The following is a 10,526-nucleotide window of genomic DNA, read 5'->3' as shown; positions in this document are numbered from 1 at the left end:
CCATCGAGAGTTGTGGAGCAGAGTGGCAAGGCCTCTGTGGTGGGCGTGGCGGGAAGTAGATGAAAGAACTGGGTGGCGGGGCCGAGCGGCGCTTCCCTCGAGTGCAGAGAGGTGAAACCATTGAGAGGGAGGGCCAGAGAGTCATGGCGGTAAGGGGCGGAGTGACCGGCCACTTCAAACCATGTTGCCAGAGGCGCGAGCTGGGGCGTGGAGTGGGTTCGCTGGGGGCTTCTGGGCGTCCGACAGGGACCCGGAGCGGATAGGGCTTTGTCTGTGGCCTTCCATGCATAGGCATTTTAGAATTTTGGGTCCGACTCTGAGCCTCAGTCGAGGTCACTGCTGTCATTTCACCGCCTCGCGTGCCAGGCTCAGAGCAAAGTGGCAGAGGGCCGGGGAGGGTACTGGAAACGATTTGTCTTCCTACCCCTCAGGATCTTACAGTCTAGAATTAGACCCGTCTTATTGCAGACTTCTGGAAAATCTCCATGAAGGAAGCAGCAGATGGGCAGGACTTCAGTCGGAGAAAATAAAATGGGCTTTCGAGTCGAGAGAACTGCTTGAACCAGGAGGTGGGAGGTGGTGTGCATATTTGTTCAACAGAGAGTTAGTTCTAGGAACTAAGCCATGAAAGGTAGGTGGGCGCCCTGTTATAGAGGGCTTTGAGTGCCAGGCAGAGGAGTTTTTACCTAATTCAGTGGTCTGTCATGAGGTGGTGGAGTAGGGATAGTAACAGGATTGAAGCCATCTTTATGAAGAAGCACCTGGACCCCTGTATAGCAGTTTGGTGAAGCTGGAGGTGGGGATCCATTAAGATATTGTTTCAAGAAAGAGCTAAAATTAATTCTAAAGAGACAAGCCCATTACATTGTTCTCTCAGGATTAAGCAATCTCCAGACATAGTCCTCTGGCAGGAAACAGGTATGAAGAGGATAATGAAGGGCAAAATGGGACAAGGGGCTAGGTTTTGCATTCCAAAACCATGGCCACCCACAAAGGGAGGACATTGAAGCACTCAGTAGCTGACCTGTCTTTCCTGCTCCCAGCTTCTGAAGAGGGAGGGCTTGGGGAAGGGAGGGGCTTTGGAGTCTAATTTCTAAACTAATCTTGTGCTTTGTTCCATCTCTTCTGCTCCCCATCCCCAGGTTTTGACAATGCCTCAGGACCTGTAAGGTTCAGTGTTTTCCTTTCAAGATGCCCTTCTCAGACTTTATTCTGACTCTGAAGGACAATCCCTACTTTGGGGCTGGATTTGGGTTGGTGGGTGTGGGTACGGCCTTGGCCCTGGCCCGGAAGGGTGCCCAGCTGGGCCTGGTGGCATTCCGGCGTCATTACATGATCACACTGGAAGTCCCTGCTAGAGACAGGAGCTATGCCTGGTTGCTTAGCTGGCTTACCCGTCACAGTACCCGTACTCAGCACCTCAGTGTCGAGACCTCGTACCTTCAGCATGAGAGTGGCCGCATCTCCACTAAGTTTGAATTTGTCCCCAGCCCTGGAAACCACTTTATCTGGTAAGGTTGGGAGCCAGGGAGGGCTGTGAGAGTAGAAAAAGAGAATGAGGGGAGCTGGGTGTGACCCATTCTATCACCCCATTTTGACCATTCTTATTCAGGTATCAGGGAAAATGGATCCGAGTGGAACGAAGCCGAGAGATGCAGATGATAGACCTGCAGACGGGGACTCCTTGGGAATCTGTCACCTTTACAGCTTTGGGCACTGACCGCAAGGTTTTCTTCAACATCCTGGAGGAAGGTGTGGGATGATGGCAGAGGCAGGCTCTAATGGGGGTTTGTAGGAATGGGGGCATTTGACATCAGAAGAAGAGAAGCTTGGAGGATCTGAGCCCCTGGGAGCAGGGGCTGAGGGAAGCTATTCTGGCACAGCTCTGCCTTAGTGGCACAGCAGAGAGGATATTGGCTTTGTCTCATTTTTCCTCTCTCAGCTCGAGAACTAGCCTTGCAGCAGGAGGAAGGGAAGACAGTGATGTACACAGCCATGGGCTCTGAATGGCGCCCCTTTGGCTATCCACGCCGGCGGCGGCCACTGAATTCTGTGGTTCTAGAACAGGGTCTGGCTGACCGAATTGTCAGAGATATCCGGGAATTCATCGATAACCCCAAGTGGTACACTGACAGAGGTGAGATGCTGCTGGAGTCTTGGCCAGGCTGTTTTGGGTGTGGTGTTAGAATATGAGGAAACAGGCCAGTCTCTGTGGCCAGATGGTATGAACAAAGTTCTAGCTCAGTTCCCAGAGATAAAAGGGAAAGTTACCTATGGGGATGATTTCTTCCAATACCAAGGTCCTCAGGTCTTCAGGGAGTAGGGTTAGGAATGAATGTGGACATTTGGGGCAGAGTACCTGATTGATTTTAGGTCTTCATCATCGTGGCTATGTTCCTAGGCATTCCCTACAGACGTGGCTACCTGCTTTACGGGCCCCCTGGTTGCGGAAAGAGCAGTTTTATGTGAGTAGTCAACATTTCTCTTAACTCTCAAACTGAAGAAAAACTGGGCTATTAAGATTGGAAAGAGAAATAAATGTGGGGAACAGAGCCAGGATAAACATGAGACCTGTGGAACATTAGGGTGGAGTGGGGGAAGGGATAGGCCAGAGACACACCTAGTACAGTGAGGAACAAGCAGCTGGGCCCAGCTTCCCACTGCTAAGATTCCCATGTTGCCAACCACCTGTTCTCCCATCCTCCATAGCACAGCCCTGGCTGGGGAACTGGAACACAGCATCTGCCTGCTGAGTCTCACAGACTCCAGCCTCTCTGATGACCGGCTCAACCACCTGCTGAGTGTGGCCCCACAACAAAGCCTGGTGCTCCTAGAGGATGTGGATGCTGCCTTTCTCAGTCGAGACCTGGCTGCAGAGAGTAAGTGAGGGAGTTGAGGGATATTTCTAATTGAGAGACAGTTGAAGAAAGTAGAAATCTAGAGGATGCTTGGTTTAGCAATAAGAGCCTACAAGAGGTACAGGTAAGTAGGGGAATGTGGGGGGAACAGAAGGGGCTAATTTCAAGTAGGGCTATGACCAACCACCCATGCTTCTTTATCTCTGCCTTCTTCTAGATCCAGTCAAGTACCAGGGTCTAGGTCGTCTCACCTTCAGTGGACTGCTCAATGCCTTGGATGGTGTGGCTTCCACTGAGGCCCGCATTGTGTTCATGACCACCAACCATGTTGACAGGTAGGAAAGAGTGAGGTACTACTCTGAGATCGTGAGGCCAGATTCTACCACCTCAGTGCCTTGGGAGGATCAGGAGGGTCAGAGGGGACCATAATTTTGGGTACCAGTGATACTATCTATGACTTTTTGCTGCCTTGTCCCCTTAGACTGGACCCTGCCCTGATACGCCCTGGACGAGTAGACCTGAAGGAGTATGTGGGCTACTGCTCACACTGGCAACTGACTCAGATGTTCCAGAGATTCTATCCAGGGCAAGCACCTTCCTTGGCTGAGGCCTTTGCAAAACATGTCCTTCAAGTTACAACTCAGATCAGTCCTGCCCAGGTGCAGGGCTACTTCATGCTGTATAAAAATGACCCTGAAGGGGCAATTCACAATGCTGAGTCCCTGAAGAGGTGACAGCTAGGTTATGCAAAGCTCTCCTCTAGGAGAATCAATAAACACCTGCCACACTATTCTGGTCTCTGACCTCCTTTCCTCCTACTCTGTATTGGTACTTGCGTAAAAAGCATCACAGATGCCTATGGGGCCATTAGGTGTGAGCATATGCAACTGCTAGCAGTATAGCCTAAGACAAAGGGGAGACACTGTAGTTAACAGTGTGTGTGTGTGTGTGTGTGTGTGAATGATATAGGTATATATAATGTGGTTGTATACAGTGGGTTACCCAGCAGGGTGGTTCCTGCATATTGGTATCGACTAGTTTTCCCCGAAACCTCCTACAGTAGCTAGACGTCAGACCCCTCTTGACCCAGATCCTGATCTTGTGGGAGAACAGACTTCAGGGAAAATTTGGAGCGGCTCTGTCACATTCCAGCCTTGCTAGGAATTTAGAAAGACAGCCATACTTCACAGGCTAGGCACTACTGAGCAAAGAAAGCCAACCAAGGCCAAATCTCTTTATTTCCACCCCCCCTCCCACCCCCATTTCCCTCTTCCCCGACAGTACTGCTAGGAACCATCCTCAGATTCCAGGCTCAAGGTTTCCCTTCGAGTACCAGGCCGGTAGGCTCCCCGACCCCGAGGCAGGCGGGGATAGGAAGAACCCGGTGTCCGACCCTTGGAGCGCTCCCAGCGAGCATAGTCCCGAGTCCTGCGGGGCGGGGGACCGTGCCAATTGCCAGACCCCTTCTCTTGGGAAGGACCTTCAACCCCTTGGTTATGGGGTTCTGGCTTTATGTCCATGGGCTCCTTGAGGGGCCCCTCAGGAGGTGGCAGTTCCTGGGTGTCATTGGTACCTTTGGAGACATTGTACTCCCCTCCCTTTAGGTGCCTCCGTTCAGACTGTCTCCAGGGGCCTCGACTGGACCGGGGGGTATCTAGCATAGCTTTCTGGGTCTCCCCCAACCTTTGCTGATTTGGCTCAGCCTTTGGAATCTTCTCACAAGTGTATTGGGAGGCCACAGGCAGAGGAGTTGACAGGGTGGGTTGGGCAGTTGATGAAGTAGATAGTTCTGTAGCAAGGGCACTGGGTGGTTGGGCTCCTCTGGAGGCATCTACAGCTGAATCTGGTTCCAAAGGGGCAGGAGGCTAGAAAGAAGTGAGATGCAGTGAAGGAGATGCAGCATCTCAAAGCAGTTAACTACAGGTCCCTCGCCCACTAAATGAGCCAACTAACATCAGTCTGTAACTTCCCTGGGTAAAACAAAGCTAACCCTATGGCCATGGCAGAGGGGTGTTGGTAGGAAGGTTGGTGTCATTAGGGGAGGAGTGGGAAACTCTTTCCTCACCTGCTGGAGGCTGATGAAGTACCGGTTACGCTCAGCCTCAAGGTCAATGATGCCCCCCCTCTCCTGTTGCCTCTGGTAGAGCCGCTTGCGCTCTTCTTGCTGGCGCAAGCTCTCCTCACTGGGCTGGTACAGCTCCTGAAAGGAAGGGCACAGATTGGCAGGGGGAATGAACAAACAGACGGCAGCAGACTTGAGCCCCTACTCTTCCAGTACTGCCTCAGGAGGTCTGCACAAGGTCCTTGGTTTTATCCCTCAGATTTGGGCTCCCGAGTGAAGCCTGGGGCTCCCAATGGGAACTGTGGCTTTGCAGAGAGGTCCCAGGCACGTCAAGCCCAATTCTAGAGATCCCATTCAAGGCAAACAAGATGCCATTCCTCCCTCCTTGGAGAATGCCATTATTTCTGGTTCAGATTAGAAGAAAGTTCTCTTACCATGGGCTGTTGGGGTTCAGGAGCTGCTTTCAGTGACGCAAGATCATACACAAGTGGCTCTCTGCACACCGGACACTGCACACCAACTGCCTTCTAAAGAGGAGAAATCACATCCCTGCTTCATGGCCCAGAAGGATCCCCAGCTGCCCAACCTGGTCAGCAAACCTAATCTGTAGAGGGCTGGGACGGAAGGGCACGGGCATACCTGTTCAGAAGTGAGGTGGGACAGAGCCGGGGTTGCCTAGCTAGAGGCCTGGAACCCTCTGAAACCATATGCAGTATGATTACAAGTATATAAAGATGCCCTTTTCTAAAGAGGTGAGCATTCATTAATCTCAAAGGGATTTATGACCCTTAAAAAGTTAAGAGCCACTGGAATGAAGAGAAAAGGCTGTGAGAGTCAGTGGTGCCAAATGGGAGCAGGGACTGGTGGGTCAACCTGTTTGGTTGTGGCATGCTGCCGTTCCTGTTCCTGCTCCTGTCCTTGAACCTGCAGCTCATGCTCCATGTGCTGGATGTACCGAGCAAGGCAGTGGCAATGGAAGTAGTGGTAACAGGGTGTTTTCGTAAAGGCCTCGTTTTCCTGGAGGGAGGATGGATTTAGGGTACGATGCCGAGCTCTTTCACAAGCCCTCTACTGCCCATCCCAAGCAGAACCCAGGTCCCAAGAGAGAAACTCACCTGGAAATCATAGAGGCAGATGACACACTGGCCATGGGGGATATTGTTATCTGTGAGAATTTCTTTTCCTTTCTGAGAGGAGAGAAGACACTGTTCAAACAGGGAGGCAGCGGCAAGAACTGTATACTACTCCCAGGAGTGACTGGCTGGCTGATCTCCAACCAACCCAGTCTGGTACCTCATGTCCATGCCCTTCCGTCTTGGTGATGCTCCCTCTGCTTGGAATCAACCTCGCTCTAAGCCCCCACCCCTCCTTCCAAGTCAGCCTGGCTTCAAAATCCAGTTTAAAAATTTCCCCACTCATTTAGTCACCTTTAATAGCTCTTGGAAATGAAAACAATATACTTTAGAGAGAAAAATAATGTTCAATTAAAACACACTTTCTAAAAAGAAAAATTAAAAAAAAAAATACATCTCCTGGGAGGCCATCCTTTCTTGGTTGACACCCTGTGAGCATCACTGAGTTTGTTCTGAAGTAGGCTTTCAGAAAAAAAGTCAAGGCATGGACTACCCAAAGGAGCAAAGAATTCAAAAGGCATTGAGTTGAGCTGTGAAACACGCATTTGCACTGTGATTTGAATAGCTAATGCTCTGGAATTCCCCAAAGTTCAAAGCTGCATTGTGGAGGCCTGACTCGAGAGTGATACAGTGGTCGTCTATGCCCAGTCTTTGCCACCAGGCCACTGACTTTCATTCTTTTCTAAATATTCTTAAACATGCAAAGTAGAGGAAAATAGGACTACTTAATTGTGTTTTTAATCTCAAATAGCAAATGTTATCTGTATTAGCCTGTAGCTCTAGGTGTTGCTTCATCTGGGTTGTTTCCTTCACTAGGATAGAAACTGAGTAAAAGAACCATGAGTTTTTCTAGTCAGCTCTAATGGCGGATTAGCTTTCAGGTGTTCATTTATGGCAAAGACCCTCCAGACAGGGTTCCATCTCTTGCTACTTTCAGTTCCCAGTGCCAAGAAAACAAGAAATGCACGGAAACTGAAGAAAAATGAAAGTTAAAGGGGAAAAGTAATTTTCTGTTGAGAGGCTGGAATAGGAAACTTGGGAAAGCTACACAACTGTCTTTTGGGGAGATTTTTTGAAACACAAGAGTTTCATCTTTCTGGATTGACTTAGACCTTACCTAAACAAGAAATAAATGAGTAAATCCAGGTATATTCAAAATTCTAGGTCAATGGCTTCCCCTGAGAGAAACTGCTCTAGCTTGAAGGGAAGGACATCTCCCCAGGCTAGGACACCTCCTACCTCAATGAGTTCATAGAGCATGGCAGCGCCCAGCCCAGCTTTGGCCACTTGGCTTAGCGCCTGTGAGATCCTGGAGGAAGAAAGCAAACCAAACATTAGGCCCGCTCCCTTCCCTCACCAGACTGAACTGTATTCTGAGTTTTCCCTGCTCTGACCAGCCCACTTACTTGTGGATCTGTTCATCTGAGAGTCCTCGGGGGTTACGGATAGAGATCTGTGGCACCTCATGGGGATACTACGAGAAAACCACAAGTTACTGCTAAAGCACTTCATCCCAGGGCCTGTCCCCTTTCCCCTTTGCTACCATAAGCTAGGGACCTCACCTGTGCTGGGACCTGAAGCACCAGAGTGAAGCAGACATACTGTGAATCCTGGTCTTCTGCTGTGGCAGGATGCAAGGTGATGTAGACCTCCCATGGTGAAGATCTGCAGGTGGATGAAGTGGAGACCTGGGATGTGACTGGGCAGGGGCCTGAGGGCTAGGGAGGATGGGGGTGAGACAGCAAAGCAGGCAGAGGATGTAAGCATTGGAGTTGCTCTTTTGGAGGGTGAGGATTAAAGGAACGGTCTTTGTGTACATGAAAGAAACATTATCTCTGAATCAAGGCACACAGATTCTGCATGGAATCTTATTACTAAGGGGACTCCCGCTCACTTTTAGTTGAATACGTACCTGCCATTTCCTTTAACCACCTGTAGTTCATCCAGATAGATAGATTCTAACACCTCCACCTCAGAGGGAAGGACCCTAGAGAGACAGGGGAGATTGACTCACCATTACGCTCTCCCTGTTAAAGCCTACAAAGGCCAATGAAGGCTAGCTTTGTAGAAAAAACAGCATCCTGACTAAGTGCATTCTCTTGCTAACATTCATAAAAATGGGGGAAATATGTTTCAAGTTGTCAAATGGCCAGGTAGGAATCAAGGGAATCAGAGTTTTAGAGACCATTTCTGCCAATAGATGAGGAAACATTCCCAGGAAGGTGGAATAACCAGCCCAAATCTCAAGGCTTAACAGAAGTAAAAATTGGACCAGAGCCTGGTTTCCTGATTCCCTCCTTTGAGTTTCACTGCACTGTTGGTTGTTCCTTAGAGACTGTCTCTCTAATCCATAAATATGACATCCACTGATTAACATTAAGGTTGTCGGTACCACTCCTGGCTTTCCCTACACCACTGTTTATGTGGATCTGTGTCTACACACTGCCAATACCAGTCACCCTAAACTTCTCAAAGGAGATACCAGCCTGAACAGAACAGATCTCAGTGGTATAAAAGCTGTGTTGTAGTGGAAGAGCCATCAGCCCTGGAGTCAGTATTAGGTACCAATTGCTTACTAGCCATGTGATCTTAGTTACTTCTCTCTATAAGCTGAGTTACCCTGTCTACCATAACAGATAATAATACCACCTACTCTCTAGTATTACTATAAGAATGAAAAATGATTTATTTAAAGCATCTGATAGCATGTTGGCCATAGTAGCTAGCCTGTGTCCTCTTTTTTTCCTATTTGTATATAACCTCCCTTAAAAGGAAAGAGGAAAGGATGTAGTTGGTATTCAATGTATTTATGACCCTTGCTGTCTAATTGATCTAGCTCAACCTGTCCAGGTCAGAATCTAGTGGTCCTGATGTAAATCAGAGGACATACATTTTTAATCACAGAAACAGCAGTTGTAATGACATTGAAGATGAGTAATTGGTTTGAGTCCAAGCTTTACCCAGATAACACATGGAAAGGTACATGCTTGGTTTGATTTCTTATAGGTAGATTGCCCCCTCTTCGCCAACAGCAGGGCTACCCCTAACATGACATATATATTAGTGATTCTCAACACTTTTTTTTTTTTTAAGTCGTAGGCAGACACTTCAAAGTATAAAATAATGGCAGTGGAGTAGGTCTGTTTGACATGAGCATGGGAGCCTCAGAGCACCACAGATTAGCTGTCCAATCACTGCTGCCCTCTCCATAGCTCAAACTGTCTCCTCGGAATCTTAAAGTTCCCATGAATAGGTTGAAAACCATCAGTCTAGATGGTCTTAATAAAGACTAGCACTCACTAGGCAGACTTCCTGAACCGATGAGACACTGAGGTGTAGGCTCCATCAAGAGGCCCTTCAATACTTCACCGAGTTGTGACTTGGGAACTGGTGTGAGGTATGGATGGGATGTGGTGAGATGGTAACAAAAAGGGGGGCGGGAGTGATTTTAGAATGTCCTGGTACTAAGAATGTAAGATTTAGAGTCATACGACCTGGATTCCTAGTCATAACTATATACCTTTTGGAAAGTCATTTTACCCCTTAGGCGTCCTCTAGTCCCCTCAGATGCCTACATCTCAAAGGTATTAATGAAAAGAGCTTATGTATGTTACAATTCCATAGAAATCCTGACAACTATTCTATGAGGTAGATGCCACACCCACTTTTTTTTTTTTTTTTTTAACAGCAGAGGATACTGACTCACAGAAGGTAAGTGTCCTGGTCAGCATCACACAGCTAATAAAATGTGGAGTGAGCCCACATTTATCTTATTTCCAAATCCAAGAGTCCTTCCAGGTTCTGGTTTCCTGTTAAGAATGCTTGAGAGGACTAGTAGTGCTTTTTGTGAAGTGTAAAGCTTTATTCAGACAATAGTCCTCCTTAATGCTGTCGGGGAGGGAGGTTGAGGAGAGCCTCTCGGGAAACAGGCTGATTCAAAGGGAAAGGGGGACGTGAGCTGGAGGGCATCGGTTCTGGGAGGTAAAAGGGAGGTGGGGCGATCTGATATGCAAGCATCCCCCGGGACCCTGAGCAAATACACTTCAGGAGGAGACAATGGGATGGGATGAGGCCGGAGAGGAGATCAAATCAGATCAAGTGTGACCCGACCTGGCCGGCGCAGATCCGGTCTCCTCTCGCTCAGATCAGCAACCCTCCACCCACCCGCTCCGAGTCCAGAAGCTCTCTTAGGCAGAGATGTCAGCGTCTCTGCCATTCCTCATCCCTCGCTCCGCCCCACATGCCCGCCGTAGGGACCGTGCGCGGCCGCCGCCAGTCCTCCGGGACCGGGTCCAGGCGGTCAGCCAAAGCCCATGCCCCAAAGTTACCAGTCCTCCTCCCCTGCAGCAGCCGACGCAGACGCCGCCATGTCCTCTCCGGCCCACAGCCGGAACCGGAAATATTCTCGGGAAAGTCGGAGGCGGAAAGTTAAGCGCGGGAGGCAGTGTGGCTAGGAGCCGTTTCTAGGCAACC

At 49.2% G+C, this 10,526-nt stretch overlaps 2 protein-coding genes across 5 annotated transcripts; one reads left to right on the top strand and one right to left on the bottom strand.

Annotated features, from left to right (window-relative positions):
- The first annotated feature begins 42 nt into the window (after positions 1 to 42).
- LOC107516724 (mitochondrial chaperone BCS1) lies at positions 43 to 3,648 on the top strand. Of its 4 annotated transcripts, XM_036236175.1 has the most exons (9): positions 73 to 149; positions 469 to 918; positions 1,143 to 1,511; positions 1,613 to 1,752; positions 1,943 to 2,137; positions 2,402 to 2,465; positions 2,710 to 2,879; positions 3,076 to 3,193; positions 3,340 to 3,648. In XM_036236175.1, exons 3-9 carry the CDS (start codon positions 1,192 to 1,194, stop codon positions 3,590 to 3,592), a joined length of 1,260 nt encoding a protein of 419 aa, XP_036092068.1. In that variant the 5' UTR covers positions 73 to 149; positions 469 to 918; positions 1,143 to 1,191; the 3' UTR covers positions 3,593 to 3,648. The 4 variants fall into 4 exon arrangements, with proteins under 4 accessions (XP_016012218.1, XP_036092068.1, XP_016012217.1 ...); XM_016156732.2 differs by lacking the exon at positions 469 to 918 and having other exon boundaries at positions 43 to 149; XM_016156731.2 differs by lacking the exon at positions 73 to 149 and having other exon boundaries at positions 165 to 631.
- A 431-nt stretch (positions 3,649 to 4,079) lies between these two features.
- RNF25 (ring finger protein 25) lies at positions 4,080 to 10,516 on the bottom strand. Its single transcript, XM_016156727.2, has 10 exons — positions 10,382 to 10,516; positions 7,966 to 8,040; positions 7,616 to 7,718; positions 7,460 to 7,527; positions 7,293 to 7,362; positions 6,036 to 6,107; positions 5,794 to 5,937; positions 5,355 to 5,447; positions 4,924 to 5,058; positions 4,080 to 4,723 (listed from the first exon to the last, which is right to left on the bottom strand). Exons 1-10 carry the CDS (start codon positions 10,420 to 10,422, stop codon positions 4,145 to 4,147), a joined length of 1,380 nt encoding a protein of 459 aa, XP_016012213.2. The 5' UTR covers positions 10,423 to 10,516; the 3' UTR covers positions 4,080 to 4,144.
- Positions 10,517 to 10,526: the final 10 nt, after the last annotated feature.

The sequence above is a fragment of the Rousettus aegyptiacus genome, unplaced genomic scaffold, assembly GCF_014176215.1.
Source record: "Rousettus aegyptiacus isolate mRouAeg1 unplaced genomic scaffold, mRouAeg1.p scaffold_m13_p_2, whole genome shotgun sequence".
Taxonomy (NCBI): domain Eukaryota; kingdom Metazoa; phylum Chordata; class Mammalia; order Chiroptera; family Pteropodidae; genus Rousettus; species Rousettus aegyptiacus.
The sequence above is the reverse complement of the archived record's forward strand: the minus strand, read 5'-3'. Positions and strand labels throughout refer to the sequence as shown.

Excerpts from the sequence above, each read along its gene's own strand:
- LOC107516724 (XM_016156732.2), top strand. The coding sequence starts at position 1,192 with ATGCCCTTCTCAGACTTTATTCTGACTCTGAAGGACAATCCCTACTTT. Across the intron at positions 1,512-1,612 it reads CCTGGAAACCACTTTATCTG|GTATCAGGGAAAATGGATCC; the intron begins GTAAGGTTGGGA and ends ATTCTTATTCAG. Across the intron at positions 2,880-3,075 it reads TCGAGACCTGGCTGCAGAGA|ATCCAGTCAAGTACCAGGGT; the intron begins GTAAGTGAGGGA and ends GCCTTCTTCTAG.
- RNF25 (XM_016156727.2), bottom strand. The coding sequence starts at position 10,422 with ATGGCGGCGTCTGCGTCGGCTGCTGCAGGGGAGGAGGACTG. Across the intron at positions 7,363-7,459 it reads TCAGATGAACAGATCCACAA|GATCTCACAGGCGCTAAGCC; the intron begins GTAAGTGGGCTG and ends TTCTTCCTCCAG. Across the intron at positions 5,448-5,793 it reads AGCATGCCACAACCAAACAG|AAGGCAGTTGGTGTGCAGTG; the intron begins GTTGACCCACCA and ends TCTCCTCTTTAG.